We start from the raw sequence: 22,730 nt of genomic DNA, 5'->3' as shown, positions 1-22,730 counted from the left end.
ACACATATGCATGCAGAGGCTGTGGGCCTGAGTAGCCCGAGACGTATGTTGTCGAGACTTGTCACAACTTTGGTAAGCTAATGTTTGTGCTCCTCGAATTTGGCCTAGGTCCGCGGCTTCTTGAGGCGGGGTATATTGGCAGGAAGTTTTGATGTACCCACCCAGGGAGAATCACTGACGAGGCGCCGACGTGCATCGAGCTGGTCTGAGTGGCCCAAGACGCGCGCTGTTGTTTTTCTATTGTGTAGTGCTTTGAGACAGTGACGGGAAACCAAAATTAAATCTAACCAGTAACTGATGCTGGACTGTGATGCTGCCAGAGCGAAACATGACGCTCCCTTCGTGCCACTTGCAGCAGAGAAAGGCAGCGCATGGGGTTATCCTCTATTAAAAGCGTGCAGTATGCTTCCAATGTCACTACGTCACACGCACTGTGAAACGGAAAGGCGAAGATGTGTATTGCAATAGCTGTGAGTGCGACGACTCTCGAGGAGGTTTGCTAGTACTGAAAAAGGAAACCCCAGTGTGTGCTGGCATTTTCACTTCACATGGGTGGGCAAGCACAGGGGGAAGCTGCCATAGTGGATGCTTACTGCCCTTTACATATTGCACACGCCTCACGCCTTTTCTTGTTCACAAGGCATCTAGAGGCTGCAGAACATATCGTACGATCACGATATGTTCTTGGAACGCAAATGTTGGCGGCGAGACGTCATGCAAAATGGGATTGTATTGACGAGGTTCTACTGTAGACTAACGTGCCGCACTACTACAAACTTCCAGATGTGCTGCAGGACAGTGGGTCGTGCCAAATTAGTACAAATGCTCAGTTAAATCTTGCCAGAGCATGGTGGGCATTGTTCCATGTCAGCCCGATGGCACAGCTTTAAGTACCTAGTTGGAACACTAAGAAGGCGGGGAAGGTTGCCAGGGCATGGTAGTATTTGATTGCTGACAACTATGTTAACACTATGACATGCATTCAAAAAGCTTCGTTGGGAATGAGATGCCTTTTAATACTTGCACTCTGAACTTCTAAGAGGTGGTCTCTTTAGAGCGTCTGCTTGTGTTAGCTACCAGCAGCAGTATCTCAGTGGCTATGGCATTGCGCTACTCAGCTGGAGGTCGCGAGTTCAATTTTGGCCACAGTGGCTGCATTTAGATTGGGGCGCAGAGCAAGAACGCTTTTGTGCTTAGATTTTGGTGCACATTAAGGAACCGCAAGTGGTCAAAATTTAGCAGAAGCTCCCCACTACATCGTGGTTTTGACATGTAAACTACCAAATTTTAATTTTTTTTATTCGTGTTAACATTACATCTCCCTTAAGGTGCCCTTAAATTGAACATTTCTCAAGCTAAAGAAGTTTGCAAATGTCAACCAAACGGAGGAGCTACAGTGCTTGAGCACTTTTCATGTGAAGCAATGTAGTGAGAGTGCAGGATTGCACGTGCCTTCGTATATGTGGTTAAAGACAGTGCGAAGAGTGAAATGGAGAACCAATACTACATTTCTTGAACTGAAAACGTAAAGTTCTTTTATTGTTCAAAAACATCAGTTCTACAGTAACAATGAAAGGCCTACTCACACAGGTTGCGTGTACACTCTAGTTCATTTTAACTTATAGCTAAAACAGCATTTCAAATGTATAAGCATACTCGCAAGCTCTCAAGTGGCATGCACTAAGCCAAGCTCCATAAAAAAACACAGATGGCACAAAAAAACAACAGACAGTTGCTCCTTTGTATGTACAAATATTATGTTTATTGGCAGCAACATTATTCTAGTGCAGTCCACTTATAATGGCACCAGATATGATATAGTGGTTATAACGATGAGCCGACTTAAAGAGTATCAACTAATGCATTAGAGCTACGAGGAAAAAAAAAAACCAATAATGACAATACCGTATTTACTCACATAATCATCGCACTCGCGTAATGATCGCACCCCTGAATTTTGTCATCAAAATTCAATTTTTTTTATTTTCCGTGTAATGATCGCACCCCGAACTTGCCACAGCGATATGCCGTGTGCCAAATCTAGCTAATAATGATTGCGCTTACCATCTGTCGAATGCTACGCGAACGACTCTTCAAGACAAACCAAGCGGTCTGCATGCACAGAACATTCTTAAGCAGATGCCCCATTTCATTCCTTTCATCACTTTCCGCACTTCCATGACAAAAAGAAAAAAAAAAAAAGAAAGAAAAAGAGAGAGGGAACTACAACCACACTTGCCTTTATTATGTGTAGGCTTTATAATGGTGGTGATCAACAACAACAAAAAAGGCGCCTTTCGATTCTTCTCGGCGGCACTCGTGGGCACGCAACAAACCGTGAGCGGCAACGATGACAGCCTTGTTTACACTGATATGTTAGAAGTGTACCCTGTTCATACGCTGACGCTTGTAACACAGCTAAGATATTCACCCACCCTTAGCAGAAACGTGCCGTATTAAGATAGTAGTGAAGACAAATTCCCCAGTTTACACAGCATGCCTGCCATGCGTTTCTATGTCACTGGCAGCTAAGCGCGCCCATCTGTTTCTGTCCCCTCAAAGTGGACATGGCTACGTTGTTGCCTCAAACTTGCCGATATTAACGATATTATTCATTACAGATACGGAAGAAACTGTTTCAATGCATGTAATGCACTCACGAGAGAAAAAAATAGCGTTCGGCTTGCTCCGCTGGCCGCCATTTTTGTTTCGGTGTCCCGCACTACATACAGCGGCAGCCGCCTATTTGCGGACCTGTTGTCATTCCGCAGCAAACGCAAAATGAAAAAAATAATAATAATAATAATAAAAAAATTTTCGGGAAATTTAACCCGCGTAATGATCGCACCCCTGAATTAGCACGAATTTCTTGTTGACAGAAAAGTGTGATCATTATGCAAGTAAATACGGTATGTTGTTCACTGCACTTCTGGATGGCCTTTTCCATGCAGAATACCGCGTTTGCTTGAATCTAACGTGTACTTTTTTCCCAATAAAACGGGTCAAAAAATTGCTTGTGCGTTAAAATCGAGTGCAATCCTAAACCTGCATTACCACATCGCCATTGGCATTTCAGAATGGCTGCCTCGTACGCGCTTCGAGCCTAGCAGCTGTAGCTTCCTCCATGTGCAGTAGTACATGTGCTAAGGCAATGCCTCCTTTGGCTTAGCTTATTGCACCGTCAGTCTACCCGGTCTTCCCGTTTTCTGTGTTTGCTCTATCAGCATGGAAGTGCCAACTACAAAGACATGCCAAGTTGATCACAATGCCACAATTAAAAGGAAAGCGATCACATATATGGAGACGGATGGAAATCGGGCCGCATTACGGGCATTTGGAGCTCCAGAAAGCCGCGTGCGGGACTGGCAGAAACAAGAGAGGCGTTTTTACACCAGCAGCTGCTTGAATAGCAACTCTAGCAGGGAGCCATATCCCTGCGGGAGGCATATACGGTGACCCTAGCGCCTGGTACATATGGCGCGGCCCCTATCTTGAAAGTGATCTGCGACAGAGACAGTCTGCGCACTGCGCCGTGTTCTCATCCCTTAGTTCGTGTTGAAGCGAGAGGCCGCACAAAGGTCAATTTGCTCGCTCCTGCTACTGCACTTCCTAACTCCAGCGTTTTGATAGAGTTTCTGCGGTCAATGAGTGAGACGTGTCCATGTTGTGCGCTTGTGCACGCGTGACACCATGCTTGTTAATTTAGTTAGTAAGAGAATGTTTAAAAGCACATATGGCCAATAAAACTACTATCCTTACTTTTTGTATAGCTGTCTACTAATTTGCTATCATAATCGATGCTTTGCCTTTCGGGTGGAACTGTGACTTCTTTTATTTATCGCAACTTTAGTGCACTGGGAGTAAATCTGAGTTTTTTTCCAAATGAGATAAAGTTGTATTTCTGTATGAAAGAATGAGATGCATGGTACTGTAAAGGACTTTTCTTTCTTTAGGTCATAGTAAACAGATGCGCGTTACGATCGAGGGTTTTTTTCTTCTTTCTTTCTTTTGGTCACGAAAAATGGGTGCACGTTAGAATACAGTAAATACAGTAATCGTGACATTTGTGTTCCTTTGTTTTCTTTAAATGAACAAAGTCGAGATGGGGTGAAAAATTTGCCTACATAAGTTCGTGCCTCCATTACTGCGTAGCGCATTCCATCACCCGCCCGCGCGCCAAGTGCGAAAGCCACCAAGAGATTTGCAAGGGTGCGCGATTCTGAGGGCTGATAGTGGCAACTCCTCCTGCAAAGTGATCTCCGACAAGGCGATCGTTGTTGTGACGACAACCGCGGCAGTGACATCGAGATTGACAATCGCCCATCCTTGACTGTTATGTGCACTGTTCTGATTCCGTTCTGATCAAGTCGTTCTGATTTCAAGCACTCTAAATTACTGCCACCAGTGCTCGTGTAACAGCCGGACAAGATGCACACCGTGGTTGTGAACCTGAAACTGCCGCGAGAGCAAGAGCAGATTTCTGACTATTTTAGCCTGCCTAATGCTGTCTAGAGGTATAAATAAAACGCTTTATCTTTCAAAGCCTGCTTTCTACAACGTATATTGTTTTGCATAAGTGGCAAATTTGGTTTTGGAACTACAAAGGCGTGTTCGGCAGTGTTTTTTTTTTATGACAGTCCATATATAGCAATGATCGGTTATAACGATAGAATTTTTCGTTCTTGATATTGTTGCAAGTGGACTGCACTGTATTGTATTTACATGATCTGTTATGTACAAGATAACATCAAGCTTGAACACTTGAAAATGGTTTGCAATAACTGCATGAAAGTTCTTGGCTTCATGACAAAAATTCAGCTTTGGTAATCATTGTTATCAGCTCATTAATGCTCCAAAATGAACTAACAAGCGGCAAAATCTTCGTGACCAAGTGGCTTTTCATACACAATTTATGTTTACAATCATGTGAAAGGCTGTGGTTATCAGACGGTATAAAAACTTCAATGCAGTGACTGCACAATATACAGCAGGTCTATTCTAGCCGCACCACTATGAGATCAAAACTAGGCTTCAGACTTTGTGGCCCTTTGATTCGTCTCTTCGGCATGCAGTGCAGTTGTACGTGTTTCTATGGGAGCATCCTCTTTCCTCTCAAAGAGTGACCGTCCATAGTACTTTAAGCTTGTCTTCTCCAGGGAGTCGACCATGGCTTTTCTGCAAGAAGAAGGCTAGATTGTCATGCACCGTCTCTCGAGAACATTGTACGAAAGTCCACGGCATGGCTACCAGCAAAACATTCACAAAGATGTTAACTTCGGGTGTCGAGGCCTTGTCAGGGAATTTAGCTTGGAGCTCCTGTTTAGACACAGTCTAAGTAACTAAATAAAGGAAAAAACAAGAACAAAACTACACGAAAAAGAAATTGAAAGAAAGCTGGCTGCATAATAGTCAACGCAAAAGGTCTACTTTAGTAAAGTGACTAGGCGCCTTACTTTCTAACAATCCTATTCTTGTTTTAGTTCTTATCCACCATGATGAGTGGCTGATTGTGGTGACAAAACTGATGCAGAGGCATCTGAGCCAGTGGTGAAGGGTGAAAATAATGAGAAATGAATTAACAGTTACAAAATACAGCTCCAAACGCCACATCCCACTTTGCAGTGCACAACACACAATACAGTTGAGCCTCATTATAATGAAGTCGCATCCGACATGAAAATACCTTTGTTATATCAGACATTCATTCGAAGTGTGCACACAGATCAGTGAGGAAAAAAAAAAATGCAACTGGGTCTATGCAAAATAAGTGCAAGCATAAAATCTCTGACAGGTCAGCCAAAAAGAGTCTCCTGTCATTTTATTGGCCTACTGGCAGCATGCCGTGTGAATACATGGCACATGAACAACCCTAAATTATAAATGCATTTTGCGCCATCGTTAACGTGCAACCATGAGATGGGTGTGGTCACAGGATCGGCACGTTGGCTGGCCAAGCTAAGCCATTGGTCAAAACATGCATGTGCATAAAGAATTTGTCGCTTTATGACATTTTTTCTGTGAGAAAACACATTTCGAGCTGTGAGTGAATATTTGCTTTTTAAGGCATGACTAAACAAATTATAGATTTACTTTGTTGTTCTACTAATTCATTATACCTGTGTTGACAGTCTCGAGATTCAATTAATACCACATAAAAATTGCAGGGTGGTGATGAAGATCAATTTTCTTGAATTTTCAATGTATTTGACACTTCTATCATAGTCAGGCAGGGCTTTACGAGTCTCGGGCACTGCACAGCTAAACTCACCTGAAAACGTGCTGGCTAAACAGAAATGCAGCCACATGGCCAAAGTCGACGAAGCGAACCTCACAACCAGGCCAGATTTCGGGCAGAGGTTTCAGCCCTTCACGAAGCACGTACGCATCCCTGGTGGCTGTCACACATACAGCGAGGCTGGTATCTACAGGTCGCGAAAAGTTCTCCAGATGCGTGCACTCGTCCATGATGCCTCGCATGAAATTAAGCGCTTCCGCTGGGCGCACATCAGGGCTCGACTGCAGCGCCAGTGAGACGTCGTTGTAGCTCTCCATGCTGCATGAGAAGTCACGAGCAAACTTCTGGCCAGCCTTGAATGCTGCATTCTGGAAAGACAGAGGAATGAGCCTATGGTTGGTGATAATCTAAAAAATCAACTATAAGTACACCGCCTGTTGAACTCTGAGAATTTGTATATTTGCACCAGCCAACCCTGTTACCTCATCCCTGTGATGTAATAGCAGAGGCTAACTTCTTTGAATATTAGTATCTCTAAAGATCTATGTTTCGGAGTATGGAGGCACAAGAGCACCAGCGCAGTGTGGTTTAGCGGGTCGAGTTTGTACTGAATTCTTAGTTTGTCACCACGTATGGTGAGCCTTGGAATCAAATATTGGCCACAAGATTGAGTTCCAGGAGGCAGCACCGTGACTGCATTGCTGTGGATAGGCGGTCGGCAGCACCATATTGAAATATATGTTACGACACTTCACAGTGTTGGGTTCAGGCCCATTGTCTACTAATGAAAGGTGCTGACTGCATTGAACTGATATGTTGCCCTACACTGCACCCTTTTTACACAAAACATGCAGAATGTTCCTATTATACATGAAAGAAGTGCAAACAGCCATTCACCGTCAAGTTCGAATTATCTGGCAAAGGGTAATTTCAGGATCTAAATAATGAAAGTTTGGGCCTCTGGAAATGCATGGGTGCCAGCTGGGACTTAGGTGGGTATCTAGTTAACGAAGTCTACTGTATTATTGCCCCACAGCTTGTGTATTATCTAGGGGTGCTCGAATATTGAAATTCTGAAGTTTGAGTCAGTTCACCAAAAGAGATGATTACTTGTATTAATTTGACGTGCGATGACTTGCACATGACGTGGTTTGGACAAGTCAGCTGAGAAGCGTGTAAATGAGAAACTGTTACAGTCGAACCAACTTATAAAAAGTCCGTTTCAACATCAAATGCATCCCTCAACTTCGATAAAATGTGGTACAGGACCTCTTTAAATTCCTTTGCCTGAACTGAGACAGGAAATTTATGCATAGACTGCCTACAAGCAAAGTATCTTATTGAATGACTGAGCAATCACATTGGCACTGGTGCATCTTTGAACCAACCAAAGCTCTTCTACACTGGTCTCTCCCCCTCAAGATATATTAAGTGTTCTTATATATAATATCCAAACGGAAATGAATATTTGACAATTTCAATAGTCGTTTCCTAAATCCAATTGCTAAGATTATTATATTTGTATTTGAACAACCCTAGTTTCATGTAAAGCAGGGGTCTCAAAGTCTAATGAAGTACTGGGCTGCACACATTACACAAGGCTGTCAGGCAGAGGCTGGATGGGTGCCAGCACTTGTCCTACATGGACATAGTGTAAGAACAGCTGTGTGCAAGTGCAATCAGCATTAGTGAATGGAGGTGATCTTGAGGAGCCCATTCCATTCTCACCTGCTCGGGAGTGTGGATGAGTTGTTCAATCTCTTCTCGGAAAACGTGGTCCGAAAAGTACTGGCTCTGTAGAAGCTCCCATGGAATTGCACCACTCATGACACCCTGCAGTGAAATGGCACTACCTTGTTAGGCACACTGCAGCTTTACTTACCAAAGAACCGCTAGAAGTTTTCTGTAGTGTCCATTTACACAAAGTTGCTGGGAAAGATCTGTGCATACATTGTAGACTACAGTAACCCCCCTTAACTCGAAGCTGTAAAAACTGAAGGGAAAAAAATCGAGAGGGATGAGCAGAGTTTCTAGATAAATAAGTCATCAATAGAAGCCCTCTGGTCACATATACACCACATGGAGCATTTCCAAAATATTGCCCGTAATATGTTCGGTCAGTATTCATGCATCGGCACTGGACACATCGGCATCCATGGGCAACAGCATTACTGGCACTGTGCCAAGACAATATGCTTGGCACAGGGCCAATACAATTGATTCTAATGCAATATTTAAAGCCAGTAATTTGAGGATAACCATTTCCAGACATCCAAAATGCAACGCTGATACTTTTTGCATCGTGATGTATGCTGGACAATTTCACTTAGAAAACCAAAACTGCAGAAGACTGTAATTGTCACAACTTTAACATGTGCTCACAAGTGATGCGGCACTATCACCTCACTGTAGCGAGAGCATGCAGCGAGCGTCCTTATCAAGCTGCTATCTCACTGAAATGCTGTGGGCTAGCGTGCTGGCTTCTTTTAGGCACAGCACATGGGCTGATCCTGCCTGCTGAAAAGTGCCGGTCATCTTGCCCAATGTCATGATTAATACACAGTGACCATATTGATGTGTCACTTACAGCATCCTATATGAGAGGGGAAAAAAAAGGAACTTTTGCTACTGGGTGAAGCTACAAAGTGTCAGCGAGCAGCAGAGCAAGTGCACGCAAGCGGTGATAGACAGAAAGAAGGGTGAAAGATAAGCGAGGAGTAAGGCCCGGTGCGGCATTTGGCTCGGCTAGCGAGCTGCCGCGGGGTAAAAGTGAGTACAAGTGATGCTGCCAACGACGCCCTGTTGCCTTTCCTCAATATTTCTGAAGTCAAGATTTCGAGGTAGCCGGAGTCTGGCGCAGAAACATTTTGACACTAAAGGTGAAGAACATAGGTCAACACCATGGCCAGAACAAAATTTCGACTGAACCGATATTTCGAGATATCAGAGTGAGTTAACGAGGGCTTACTGCACTTTCATTGCACACCGAATCCGATGAATCCGAATTCGAGCAAGTGTTTGATTGCTGGCTCAAATGAAGTCGTACAGCATGCACACAGCAACAAGAACTTTGGCGAGTGCATAGTTGCCATATATGAACGAGACAAACTACAAAAACTTGAGTGCATTTTTAGTCATATAGTCGAATAGGATGTATAGTTCCATTACGTTCGCATTTATATATGCATATGCATAGCAAATAAACACGGGAACTTAGCATTCGTACATGTAATTCATTCTTTGTATCTTGTCCTGTTTGCACTACAGAAGGTTGCGCTAACCAATATAAATGAAAAAAAAAGAAGAGAACTGTTGGCTTACCTGTGTAAAAACACACGATGCTGTCGTCCAACTAAGGCAGGGAATGATGCCTATGGGTTTGTACCAATTAGCCCCAGCAAGGGATGCCATCTGTGAAAATTTACAACAATCACAACATTGCAAAGCTATGCAAGCTGTCCTCTCTCTCTCAGACACGCACAAAAGAAGACACATGATTAAGCTAGGTAATTGTGCATACGTGCTCACTACTTTATGTAGTGTGACTAATAATAAACTTATATTGGTTCTATACTTTGCGTCTATCAATTCATGTCTCTGCGGCACAGGTATGCCCGTGTAATCGAAGAACCCCTCCCCCCCCACCCCGTCTCACCCTGTGCCTCGCGAGCGACAGTAGAGGGCACGCATTCTCCCTGCCTTCCTCGCTCGTGCATGCGAGATTAAGTCGATTTCGTCAGCTTACCCTCGCATGCTTTCTCTCGCACATACAACATACAACGCACGGCAACGATTTTATCGCACTTGAGCTTTATACAGAAACTCATGGGTGTGAAGTGACCTGCAACAGAGGCGTTGGCCATGCCATGGCCGTGCACAAATGCGTCTCTCTCCAGTCAGGCTTAAACAAAGAGCCGCGGATGGAAAAATCAAAGCCATGTGGACCGCGCGCCAATGTCAGCGTCGCCAACGTGCTCCCGCGCACTAGTACTCTCTCCATCCACAATGGCGTGGAGTTCAAATTATTGGTGGCGGTGCGAATATCATTGTGAATTAGCGGGATGTGTTGCATATTGCTTTCAATACATTGCTGGACGGACTGCAGCAGCTAGTTCAAGTTATCCAAAATTTCGGATTAACGAGTTGTGAACAAGCTTTTACTGTATTTTATTTACATTTTAAGGCCGCTGTGCAAGGAAGAAGTGATCAATTCATTGCTGCACGCACTTCCGCTTACGTGCAACCAAGTCCAGCTGTATTCTTGCCAGTTTTGTGTTGTCTCTGCATGCCGATGCAAGGACTGCAAAGGCTCGAGCCAGACCCGCATGTGAAGGCTCCGAGGCACACGGCATATCCTCATCATCCAAGTTAAAGTTGCTGTTTGAAGGTGGGAGAACTAGCTCCATTGTTTCGGCATCGTTCAATTCGGCACATGACACCACGCTGTCGACGTCTGCAAAGTCTTCAAATATAACGGTGGCAGGAATCTGCACACTGCAGCCTAGCAGGTCATCAATGATGTCCGCATTTAAGCTCGTTGCGGTAGGCGGCAGTCCAAGCTCTTCAGTTGCGGAGTCGGAATGCGAGGGCACCGTTGGTGCCATTTGACGCGCGCTGTCGATAACTTCACGAGAAAGACTTCTTGGAGCCAGCAAAGTGTTGTCTGGAACGCATACTAAACAAACAAACAAGCACAGAATGGCGGAATGCTGTTGGGAAGACAAATTCAATAAACAAGAGCGGGCCATGCGCGGTGGTGCCGGAATGGATGTGATGATTGCGATGCTGATGCGAACTCACAATTCAGGCAAAGCCTCCAAGATTGGCATTTGCAGTTAAATCTCTGAGGAGCAGTGCTGTGAATAACACAAGGCCTCTGGGATTCCGTATAGCGTGTATTGTCTGAACCCGTACTTTATGTCTTGTTGAGGTTGCCAGAGGAGATAATGGCAGCAGAGTCGACGTATGCTACAGCCACGGACGAAGTCTGGATAGTAATTGAATGTAGAGATGGCGGTTGTCCGAAATATTGGTCCTCTTTATACATTAACTCTTTCCTTACCGCAGAAAACGGCCGTTTTTGCTATGTGTCTACATATCATTTTTTTTCTTGGGAAAATGTTGTTGTACAATGGATTGTTATATATGAAAATGTAGCTGATTGTTTTGCCTTTCCAATGTAATAACATACAAAGTAATCACTGCGACATTTTTTCATATTTTATCTCTGAAAGTTGAAGAAAAGTAAGGAAAACATACATGCGAAGACACGAAATTGACACTACACTTCACCACACATAGAAGAAAAAAAAACTGGGATATACAAATGATTGTCCATGAACTCAGGTACACTTCCTGAAAATTTGAGCACGCTAGCTAAAAAATTATATTTTCAACCGACCTTTGAACTCAGCGCCCATGACGCATGTGCCAATCGGCGAAACAGTTACGCGTAGTCGTAAAACAAAGGTGCGCTTCACAGGTGCTGCAAAAAACATTTGTCTTCACTTCTTTCTTGGTTTTCTCATAGCACTGCTTACAGTTCCTTCGGTTGTCGACCTTCTCAGGCTTGTGGCGAACCCAGTCGGGTGGCAGATAAGAGATGCTGGCCGGTTGATCATCATCAAGATTCAAAATTTGCTTGATGAGCATCTCTCGGAAAGAAAGTTGGTCAAAGCGGGCACTCAGACGTAGCTCAGCAATGTCGGGGTGCCCTTTCCGATGCTCTTGAAACAGAATAAAACTATTTACACAAGCAATATCTATGCAGTGGAAAAAGAGTGTTTTCCACCAGCGCACACATTTACGAAGCACGTTGTACGTTCCAATGATTTGGTCAGATTTGTCAACGCCCAGCATACCTGCATTGTACTCATGTACCAACAAGGGCTTTCTTATGGTCCTCTCGCTCCACTTGTTGCCCACTTTTGTACGTCTCTTTGCAGGCACATGTTCATTGGCTGTATGAATGGTGCTCATGAGACTTACAGCCTTGCGGTCCTTCCACTGAAGAAACAAGACGTTTCCTTCCCTTATCCAACGAATGTCTCCACGTTCAGCTTTCTTTTCCCATTTTGGATCTTTCAGATCGCCAGGGAAGCCTCGACGATCTTTTCTCGTTGTTCCACATGCCAGCGTTTTGCACTGAAGGAGGTGTTCGAAAAGGTGCTTCGAAGTATAAAAATTGTCCATGTAAATTTTGTATCCCTGTCCTAAATATTTATCACAAAGCTTACCCACTACATCAAAAGCCAATCCATGCGGTCCCGGTCTCTCCCGCTTGCCCGTGTAAACGAAGAACTGTAAGGTGTATCCAGTTTCTGACTCAGCTAAAACCCACAATTTGTAGCCCCACTTTGTCACCTTGTCCCGAATATATTGCCTGATTCCCGAGCGTGCTTTGGATTTCACCATCCTTTCATCGACTGAAAGGGCTTCCCGTGGCTGAAAAAATCGTGCCGACGCCTCGTTGATCTCTCGAAGTAGTGGGAGTACCTTCCGCAGTTTGCCAGCTGAAGCAGCACTGTCATCCTCAGGGTCCGAGACATGCAAAAAAGCAAGCAGGGAGAAGAAACGCTTCCTGCTCATGATCTTCCCTGGAAGTAGACCGCCGTAGATTGTTCCAGTGTTCCAATACAAGTGTAGTCTAGGAAGTTGCACGATGCCCATGTACATCAATAGCGCAATGAAGCGCAACATCTCAGGGGGCGTGACCTCTAGCCAGGAGCCATCTGGCTGAGCATAGCTTGGTTTCTCAAAAATTTTCATCCACGCATACTTGTTTGTGTGTGCACAGAAAGTGGAAATCATTTCAGCGGTAAAAAACATCATGAACATGTCCAGTGCACCAAGAAACCTCCGCGTCTCACTCCGGCGCGTCACGTCCAGGTGTATGCCAGGTGCGCGATTCGGTGAAAACCTGACTCGGCACGGCGTGTTTGGCAAAATATCGCCTCCGTATGTAGTTGACACCCTAAAAGAAAAACGTAAACAGGTGTCGTCATTTACAAAGCACGCGCATCGTATAACAACAACACTGACATCCGAAACTATGCTTACCTTGCCACGCTAGTTGAAGGTCCGGGCTGTGTAGAGGAATCATCACTGTCGGAGTCGAAATCCGATGATCCAACGTCCTCTACGGACTCCTCACTACTGCTCATATCGATAATATGAGCATCAGAAGCAGCGGAATCACTTTGAGAAGACTTCTTTTTCAGCGGCGCGCGACGCGTTTTCGGCGGCATGTTGGGAAAACTCCTTGCTACCTTCTCCGCTGCTTTTTTTTTTCTCGCAGGAGCCTTCGCGCTAAAACGCAAAAAAACATATAGAAAGTGCGCAGTAGTTCTTCTATTACTGGCCAGATGGCGCCACACGTCCGTAACAGCGGAGTTTTATTTTTGGCGGGGCATTCAAAACCATCGATCCATAGTGATCGATGCTCTATGGCGCGGTAAGGAAAGAGTTAAGTATATAGGACCACTGGCGGTGCCACGAAGCTGTCCGAATTATTTAGCATATCCGGATTATGGGCGTTCAATTTGTCAGTCGGTGACTGCATATTTGTCTTTTCTTTTTAAATTTATTGTTGCCCTAATCTATATGCAAATGAAAAAATTAGAATACATATTTGTATCAGTATGACAATCGTAAACATACGTGCTAAAAATTGAGCATTTTGATTATAAAAACGTAAAATCTGGCAGGTATGCACTCCACTACTACCGAAAGCTGTGTGCCATACACTTTACGTTGCATTAAGACAAAACAGTAGAACTCAATTATATTCAAAGTCGTACAATCAGCACTGGCCTAGCACAAGGTAGACATTCTTCACTTTTACCAATGCCTCCTTTACTAGATGCCCGCTGTGTCGCTCGCTTGCCCATTGTAGCGGCGGTTCCCTTAGTTCAGCATAAATTCCGTGAGGCGGCGCTCATTGCCTTTTCAACTTCCGACGGCGGCCGAATCCTTCCGCCGGCACGGTGATAGCGCCGATATGCGCGGGCATCTGTTAGCGAGCATTCTCGCAGGCCTCCGAGACGGTGACAGATGGTAATCTCAGAGGCTGCAGCACATGATCAAAGTTGCAGGCGTTTGCCATGAGAGGCGCTCGTTGCCTTTTCGCGTAGATGAGAAAACGGAGAGGGCACGAAACAGAGTTTACCGGACAACGCCGCAGGCATCTAGTAAAGGAGGCATTGCCTTTACAAACATTTGCAAGTTGCATATGTGATGGAAGCCCACCTGGTCGGAATGATACATAGTAAAATAGTAAAAGCAAAGGGGCCAGGACACAGACTGAGATTTAAGAGTTTTGGTTTCATGACGGTCGCCATGTTAACAATTTTGTGAACAAGGCTCCAATGGGGGAGCCGAAACATTTAAAAATGCTTTTAAATCTTTTTAGTTGGTGTTCTGGTCCCTTCCTTTTCTAAACATTTGCAAGTGCATCCCATATGTAAAACACAGAGCACAGTTTAAGCTCGCCATTTTTCATGTTAAACAAAGTATAGAGGATAAAAAGGAATGTGCTAATAAAGAAACATAACAGTTAAACGCTTTCGATGGCACTTTGTTCACTTTTCTAGGCCACTTAAGTTAGGTTTTGAAACTGACTGATTGACAGATTGATTGTGACAAACTGGGGCTCAGTAACGTCCACACAAAAATGAGTATGAAAGCACTGTGACACTTCGCTCTTAATGGAATGCAACTACACACTACAGTCAAAATTTGATTGCATCGCTTTGTGCCCAGCAGCAGAACACCAAGTTATCCCTAAGTTAAGCTCAAGTCCAAGCTTAACTTTAGGCTAACTTTGCATCTGGACTGACACAAACAAGCAAAGAAACAGGTAGTGCAGCAGTTAGCTTCTGAAATAAAACGGCAGACACAATGGCAGCAAGACTCACATGGCCACCCATAGAAATGCCTGTGATGCCAAGGGGTCCAAAGCCCTCCCGTTCACACCAGTGAAGCAGGGCCATTGACTCGAGCACAAGGCAGCCACCCATGACGAAGATGTCAGACACACAATGCAAATTTGACCGCCTGAAATACATTAATGCATTTTATTACAACACTGCACTTAAAGAATTGTTAGCTGGTCTCCTAAAAAGAAGATAAAGGAAAAGACAGCCAGTATGCCATTAGAAAGGCTGGTTTTTACCTACTAAATATGAACAAAATGGTGCTGAATAAAGGCATTATCAGATGTAAAATTGTGAGAATTGTCCTGTGCATCCCTGAAAAAAATGGGACAGGAAGCAGTAGATGTTTCAAGTGTCCCTTTGCAGCTGCCATGCTTTAAGATATGTGAATGCACACTTCTGTGTACAACACGAAGGTCTCCGGTACCGAATGCCAACAAGTACTTTATATGAAAAGCTCCATGATATATAAACACTATAAGTTAGCACTTAGTAAGAAACAACTTAGTTGACCACTGTACGAGATGTCTGCTGCCTCTAAGACGCCTACAGAATAGTCACAAGGTTACCAATTTGAACCTGATCATGAACACTAGCAAGAGTCTGTCCCAAAACATTGTTTTCCTGCACTCAAAGAAACCTGCTTTATTACAGGCTGTGCCCTTACACCAGTCTGCTTGTGACAATCGGAAAGTAATTTTGTGCAAGACATTAGTCAGGTAACCTTAGCGTGACAGCTTGCGTGGCACTACCATCTCACGGCTAGTCTGTCAAGATTACAAAACAGCCACAAACGAGCATTTGACAATATGTCAAAGTATCTGACCTCTACTTTCAGCTACTATCCACCATTGTTTAGCAATAACCAAGCAACATGATGAGCACAAATGGCCTGTTATCCACAAAGAACTTAAAGGGGCAGAAGAAAAAATCTCAGGTTAAACTAGATTAGTAGATTGCACATTTGGCATAGCAAACAAGACTGCTGAAGCCTGGTAAGCCAGAATGTCAAAGCAAAAGACGCGTCCAAATCATTTTCCAGTGTATAGGTTGTTTCTGTCAGGGCAACTTATATGAGTTGCAATATGGAAAGGGGTTTAGAATAACAAGATGCGCACCTGCAAACGTTTTGCTCAGCTATCCCAGTGCACGCAATGTCAACTATCTTGAATATGTATCATGGTGGCAGATTGTGCATCTGCTGAGCTAAGGCACTGCAACAACGGTCTTTTAAGATAGAAGCACAGACATCCATGGCCCATTTCATCACCCTGACTAAATAAAGAAAAAAGGCATGCCTCATAGATAGGAGTGATTTGTATATCAACTTTTCACAAGAACATGCTTACAGGGCACCTGTGGCTTTTAGACCAGAAAATATGGTAGTACTCTCAACGTCGCAGATTTTAGCAATGCATGACCAAGCCTAGCCAATTATGAAATGTAAAAAAACATTACTATGTTACAATAGAAAACCAACAAACACTGAAATTGGTAGATCTTCTAGAAGGACTCTTCTTGAGTGAGGTCTCAAACCAGAAAAATACCATGAGATCAGTGAGGCCACGAAGTGCCATCATTGGCACCATGTACTGGACACAAAACTCAAAGAAATGCTCAAGAAAGAAAATGAGAATGTCGTAAGCGTTTTCCCTGACATGCAACATTTCTTTCCACACACACACGCACAAAAAAAGGACGAGAGAGAGAGGGAGGGTAGGAGGAAAGAAAAGGCAGAAAGAATTTCTGAAGAGGGATCCATATGCATAAGCAGTTCACTGCTTGCCCGAAGTGTCCCTTTAAAAGCCGTACAAAGGTTGCATATTTTAATAAAGTAACAAAGACATACTCACACTTGGTCCTTGGGTTTTCTTAGACCATTTTTCACATGTTAAGGTTTTTCTCTCAACAACCCATGGAGGAACATCGCATGCTGACAAATCGTAACACTGAAGCAGTAGGATGATGGCCGTATCAGAAAAGCCGATGCGGGCACCCAGTTACATCCTAGTTAAGATTATGAGGAAGAACTGTAGCTGCACAGGACACCAATATGTAAAACAGATAGCCAGCAGAATGGGTGCCAAAGAGAGGAATGCAGTTGAAAATAACAGAGGATCACACAGTGTGACAAGTGCTCTGGCAACGACAAGAGTAAGAATGTCTAAAATGTGCTGGCGCAGCAGTGCCTCACACATTTAAGTCACTTGGCCCCCCTAGACATAGTAAATATACAGGAGGCACTACGATTGTACTACTTATATTGCTGGTGATAAGCTACACTCAATTTAGCTACAAAGGCAAAAAAATGTATTCTAGGCAATCACTGATAAACTTGACACTTCTGTTATACTTAATCGCATCTTCCCTGACACCAGTTGATAAGTGTTTCTCTTGCAGTGTGTTGCCATGTGGAAAGTAGGCATGCATGAAGCACAACAGACAAATTGTCTCAAAATTCTCGCTTTTTTCTTTTGTTATGGAAAACATGCTTCTTATGTTATCACTTATGGAATAACAGGTAATGCTACTAGATTTTTTAGATAAAGTATTCTATAAAATGACACATCGTCTTTTGAAAAGCAGATGTGATAAATGGAATGAAAAACAAACAAATTTGTGATACGCATGAAGCTTTTAAATGTTGTCCACAGTAAATGTATATAAACTTGGAAATTACAACACAGGACAATGTATCAACAAGGTTTTAGTGCTGTAGTTATGCAAGATACCAATGCAACCAAAAAAGGATATAAAAAGGGTTTTCCAGTATTATAGAAGCAATACCATTTTCCTTTAGCAGAGGCCTGCATGTCAAAGTTCTTCTTCTCCAGAAATACTGTAAGGAGGAAAGAGTTTACAGAAATATTAGCCACAACACAGCTAAACTCTAGCACAAAAGTGATAAATGCGACGACCAGTAGAGGAGTACACAGTCTTTGCAACATACAATTTTGTATCTTTAAAGGCTTACTGCTACAAAATTTTGCATTATGTAAAAAAGCCTAGTTTGAGAAGGTTTAGTAATGGAGCAGCCTCTGCCCAAAATTTTATAATTTAAATATGTGTGAATATGTCATGAATGGCTTGAAAAAACACATTTTTAATTCCAAAACTGGAAAAGACGTTGGCATAGCAGCTTGTTGGGAATGATCCAGAATCAGGAACATTCAGAATAAGCGTGACTCCTCGGCATGAACTAGGAGATTGGGTGATGCCCACGGCATGCCGTAAATCTTGGAGGTCGTGGTCTACCCACTAGCCACCAGGCGCACGCATTTTACCATTATGCGACCTGAATTTTTGCTGATTGCTTCAATAGTATGTATCACTCATTTATTTAGCCAACGTTAAATTTAACTACAGTTGGCTTTCACGTTTCAAAAAGATATCAATCCTATTCGTGTGCTGCTGCCACCTCAGCATGTGCAGTAGGGTAAACCGAGCCTTTATAATTAAACCTGCTATGTGGCCTCTCAAAATTGGCTTTCAAGTGCCAACTATCTGAACAAGACCGATATAATTTACAACTTTGGTGGACTTGTAAAAGGACAAAGCTTAAATCGTATGCAGCGACAGCAACCAGTAAATGCATAGAAAGAAACTGCATCTTCGTGTCATTGTGTGAGGAACAAGAAATATTTAAACACAACTCCTTTGCAAATGGAAAGCTTTAGGTCTTGTTAATGGAGCATTTGATCATTAAACAGAGGTTGAACAGTCTAGGCCAGAAAAGACTTTTAATCTAAGGCCAACTGCAACATAATTTCAGGCTCCATAAGAAGCCTAGATTTAGACAGTGTAAATACAGAAAAGCCTCTGTGCTAAATTTTACATTTGCAAAACAAAAGGATGCGTCACAAAAGGCTTACAAAAGTAGGCAAGAAATCACTAAAGGATCAGGGCTCACTCTGTGCATTCTCGCACTCTCGCAACTTTCTTTTGCACTGCTCAGTCAATATGAGTGGCTGCTTCTTTTAAAGATCACATATGTCACTCACGTGGTCGCCTGTTCCAGCAAGGTGTATGCAAACAGGTCTCAGTGGGTCAGTTACCCATCTTTTTGGCAAGAGGACTTGGAACCTGGTCAAAATGAGGTACTTTCAGCGTCGCTAAGTCAGAGTAAGGAGCTAAAATGACGAAAGAAGTAGGTGTGCCACAACTTACCAAGCTTTATGCGATTCCTTTGGCACACACTCAGGCAGGTATTGAACTAAAGGACTAACAAGGTGGCCCTCTAAGATGCGGTAATTTGAGTGGTCTTCAATCTACACAAGTGCAGAATAGATCCAACTAGTCAGAGAAAATGCAACCCTACAGCCAAGCAGAATAAAACACTTGCAAAGATGAAAAAAAGTTGTTCTTCTAACCACAAATTTTTGCAGGCATGCAAGAATGCAAGCTGTAACCGATTGCCGTAACTCAAAGCTTAATACCCAATTAGAGTTATCAGAACCTCCTGCATTCTTACCTGCTACAACTATCCAGTTATACAAACATTCACAACGAACAAAAGCATACATAAACTGAAACCCATGAACCTCGTAACACAGCCGTATGGTGATGAAGTATGACATTGCAGCATGCTATGAGGTAGTAAGAATTCCATACACACCTTGTCGATCATGACTGGGTAATCATGAGGTACAAGTTGGCTGCATGTTTCACGAGCCGTCATCTTCTTCTTAAAGTCGAATAACCTTGGGAAAAAAAAAGAAATATATATATATATATATATATATATATATATATATATATATATATATATATATATATATATATATATATACACGTGTGTGTGTGTGTGTGTGTGTGTGATTATCTGCTAAAAACTTGCGCAAGCACCCATATGACTGGCTAAAATTGGCCCCGCTGTGCTCAGAAGTTTTGTAAGACTACGCTGTACTTTAATTGGCCATAGAAAGGAAAGACAGCTGCACGCGGCTATCCGCAACCATCATACATTGCAGGTTTTGGGGCGTTAACAAAAAGTCAAGTGACCCACGGTCCTTACCTTTTAAGATTGTCTGGCTTACCCCAACCTTTGATGAAGTATTTCGATAATAAGGCTGTCCGGTAAACGGCATCGAAGCGGCTTGTGCTAGTCATGTCAGAGACTGAAAACAAAGCAGCAGGTGAGAACGACCGCACACCCCTGTCCACACTTAAGATTTACCTTCAAACAGCAGCTCTAGTTTACACAAGCACTAAATCGCACGCTACAGATGCAACGAACCGTAAAGGTGGTATGTGCGGATCTGCAAAACCAACGGCTACAAGATATGCGGAAGAGTGGATCTTCGCAACGTAGCGTCGGGTGAAGTGATCCGATATTTCTTTCCGATAGCAAAAAATTTGACGTCGGTGACTCGTCGACACCAAAGGAACTTGCTATCGTGTTTAACAACAACAACAAAAAAAATGAAGAACGATGAGGGCGCGTTAAGGACGCTAGTCACTCGCAACAAACTGCTGCACACCCACAAAGCTCATATGCGAAACATGCTCTGAAGCACGTAGCGGCTGACCTTCGATACGATAGTGCTCGTCCTACACCACCAACAGTAGTTCGCAAAGTCGGAAAGACACTCAGTAAATAAACCCGATTAACAAATCTTGGTTGATGCCACTATTTATAAGCGTGCCTTCCTAGTAAACAAACTATTGTATTCTTTAAAGACGTGAGTAACCGCATTCAGCAAAGCTTACCTTATGACTGCGTGTGGCAGAAAACTAAAAAAAAAACACTACATTAAGACTGATCATTATCCATCTCATTAGTCTTTAGTTAAGATAAAGTTGAACCATCATATAAAGACTTCAGTCGACAATGCCTCCGCGCGCAGTTCGAGAATTAACGCAAATGGCCGAGAAAAAGTACATGCGGTGAAAAACTCAGCACATTCTCTACAACCACCACGGACCGCACTTTCGCACACACAAAAAAAAAACTGAAAAAAATATGCATGACTTCGCAAGTAAGCAGGTAATCTGCTGGAGTCAATGAATTAACATTACACTTCATGTGTACATTAAGTAATATTATTTTGAGGCCTTAAAATATTACCGCACCACTGACAGCATCATGAGACGCGTGTTGTGGTTGTGTGCAATGGTTACGCAACTGCGCCATCAGCCGTTGCTTGCGGTTCATTCGTTTTTTTATTTTCGCGCAGCAAATAGCAGCCGTGCAACGTCCCTTGATCAGGCACCGCTGTCATTAAAAGAAAGGAAACCTCCAGTTGTTATTCAAAGCTTGTCGATCAGATGCTCTGAAAAGGACCAGGCTTGATGAATTGAAAGGAAGCGACTGCAAACTGGGGACCTATGAATCCAAACAAGCGCCGAGACAGGGAGACAGGGCGAGCATCCGGAGGCCAAGACAACTCCAAGTCAGTTAATTCAGTATTCCACCTGTTCTTATCTAGACCGTGCTAGTCACTTCACACATGAACTTCGTGAGACGTCTTGTGAAACGCATTTCGCGGGCAGGAACGCCTTTGCATATTCGTTCATTTGACGCAAGTACCAGTGGTGTATTTGCATTGAAGCGTACGTCCTCCCTGTGCTCGCTAGCGTTCGCGCTTGCGGTCGTGCCTAGCAACCAGTGCGATTGTGCCTCAGCATCGTTTGAGAATTATTGCCGTTAACGTTTGACAACAATTTACCATAGACCTCGAGTACCAGCACGGCATAACGGTATATTGCCTGGTAGTCATGCGCTGTTAGGTCTATTACTTATCAATGGCCGGGCGAGGTGAAGCTCGCGCATAATTGACTGAACCAAGGTTAAAAACCTCTGTGCCTTAGTTTGCGCCTTGAAGGCACAAGTAGCGTTGGAACCGATAACGCCGTACCCGACGATTGTCGGCAGATATGGTGTTAAGGAAGCGCAATAAGCTCACAAGCATTCAACTTGTGATATAACCCGCGCTAAAGTGGCTGTCTATTAAAAATACCGCTTAGCACCGTGTTCTGGGATCCAACTTTCATAACTGTGAACGGTCTCGACACGTACAGTTGTTATGCAATAATAGCCTTATCATTTTCGAGCGTGGAGTGGAGATACTAAGCACACCTATTAAACTGTATCGTGCAATGCTGTGTCATGGTTGATCATGCACACGCAACGCATGCAAAATTCTCAGTTGTATCATTCTGTAATCATTTCATTGAGGCATATATGCCCCTTCAAAAACACCTGAACTTCAAGTACATTTGTTCAAATTGCCACATGAGACTTCACAACATGTATGTGTCCTGAATGCAGTACATGTAACATATCTAACCGCGTTCAAATAATTTTGTTGAAAGCATCGAACAAAAATAATGGGAACAATTCATTAGTAATATAAATAAAAAGTGTGATATTGACCAAGCTTATTAAGCATGAGCCTTTTACAGAAGCATTGCTTAAATATACAAACTTGGTGACACTCGCATTTCACTTTCAGTATTATAGACTCCCGTTTAAGTGAACTCAAAGGGACCGTAAAAATTTGTTTCCCTTCTGTGGTTGCTTAGTGGCTTTGGCATTGCGCTGCCAAGCATGAGGTCGCATG

At 43.3% G+C, this 22,730-nt stretch overlaps 3 protein-coding genes and 1 non-coding gene across 4 annotated transcripts in view; 1 reads left to right on the top strand and 3 right to left on the bottom strand.

Moving 5' to 3' along the window:
* Nucleotides 1-1,508: 1,508 nt before the first annotated feature.
* Nucleotides 1,509-21,202, bottom strand: LOC126537025 (protein ABHD18). Its single transcript, XM_050184137.3, has 12 exons — nucleotides 20,878-21,202; nucleotides 20,183-20,285; nucleotides 19,784-19,868; nucleotides 19,336-19,436; nucleotides 19,170-19,251; nucleotides 17,923-18,007; nucleotides 17,022-17,049; nucleotides 15,151-15,289; nucleotides 9,557-9,646; nucleotides 7,964-8,068; nucleotides 6,269-6,603; nucleotides 1,509-5,175 (listed from the first exon to the last, which is right to left on the bottom strand). Exons 2-12 carry the CDS (start codon nucleotides 20,275-20,277, stop codon nucleotides 5,025-5,027), a joined length of 1,296 nt encoding a protein of 431 aa, XP_050040094.1. The 5' UTR covers nucleotides 20,278-20,285; nucleotides 20,878-21,202; the 3' UTR covers nucleotides 1,509-5,024.
* Nucleotides 11,443-13,698, bottom strand: LOC140217095 (piggyBac transposable element-derived protein 4-like). Its single transcript, XM_072287513.1, has one exon. It carries the CDS (start codon nucleotides 13,070-13,072, stop codon nucleotides 11,645-11,647), a length of 1,428 nt encoding a protein of 475 aa, XP_072143614.1. The 5' UTR covers nucleotides 13,073-13,698; the 3' UTR covers nucleotides 11,443-11,644.
* On the bottom strand, nucleotides 20,415-20,565 carry LOC126537240 (small nucleolar RNA SNORA79). Its single transcript, XR_007600767.1, has one exon. It is a non-coding gene; the product is annotated as a small nucleolar RNA SNORA79 (small nucleolar RNA).
* Nucleotides 21,203-21,345: 143 nt separating the features above from the next.
* The window catches only part of Ube3a (ubiquitin protein ligase E3A), a 70,049-nt gene continuing 68,664 nt past the window's right edge, over nucleotides 21,346-22,730 (top strand). Inside the window, exon 1 of the mRNA XM_050184132.3 lies at nucleotides 21,346-21,560. Within this exon, the coding sequence (XP_050040089.1) occupies nucleotides 21,496-21,560 (65 nt within the window). The 5' untranslated portion in view covers nucleotides 21,346-21,495. The remainder of the gene's footprint in view (nucleotides 21,561-22,730) is intronic.

Source organism: Dermacentor andersoni, chromosome 4, assembly GCF_023375885.2.
Source record: "Dermacentor andersoni chromosome 4, qqDerAnde1_hic_scaffold, whole genome shotgun sequence".
Taxonomy (NCBI): domain Eukaryota; kingdom Metazoa; phylum Arthropoda; class Arachnida; order Ixodida; family Ixodidae; genus Dermacentor; species Dermacentor andersoni.
The sequence above is the reverse complement of the archived record's forward strand: the minus strand, read 5'-3'. Positions and strand labels throughout refer to the sequence as shown.

Coding starts and splice junctions, on each gene's coding strand:
- LOC140217095 (XM_072287513.1), bottom strand. CDS start 13,072: ATGTTCATGATGTTTTTTACCGCTGAAATGATTTCCACTTTCTGTGCA.
- LOC126537025 (XM_050184137.3), bottom strand. CDS start 20,277: ATGACTAGCACAAGCCGCTTCGATGCCGTTTACCGGACAGCCTTATTA. Junction 6,604..7,963: donor TCATCCACACTCCCGAGCAG/GTGAGAATGGAA, acceptor CTGTCTTTCCAG/AATGCAGCATTCAAGGCTGG. Junction 5,176..6,268: donor TTTAGCCAGCACGTTTTCAG/GTGAGTTTAGCT, acceptor TTCTTCTTGCAG/AAAAGCCATGGTCGACTCCC.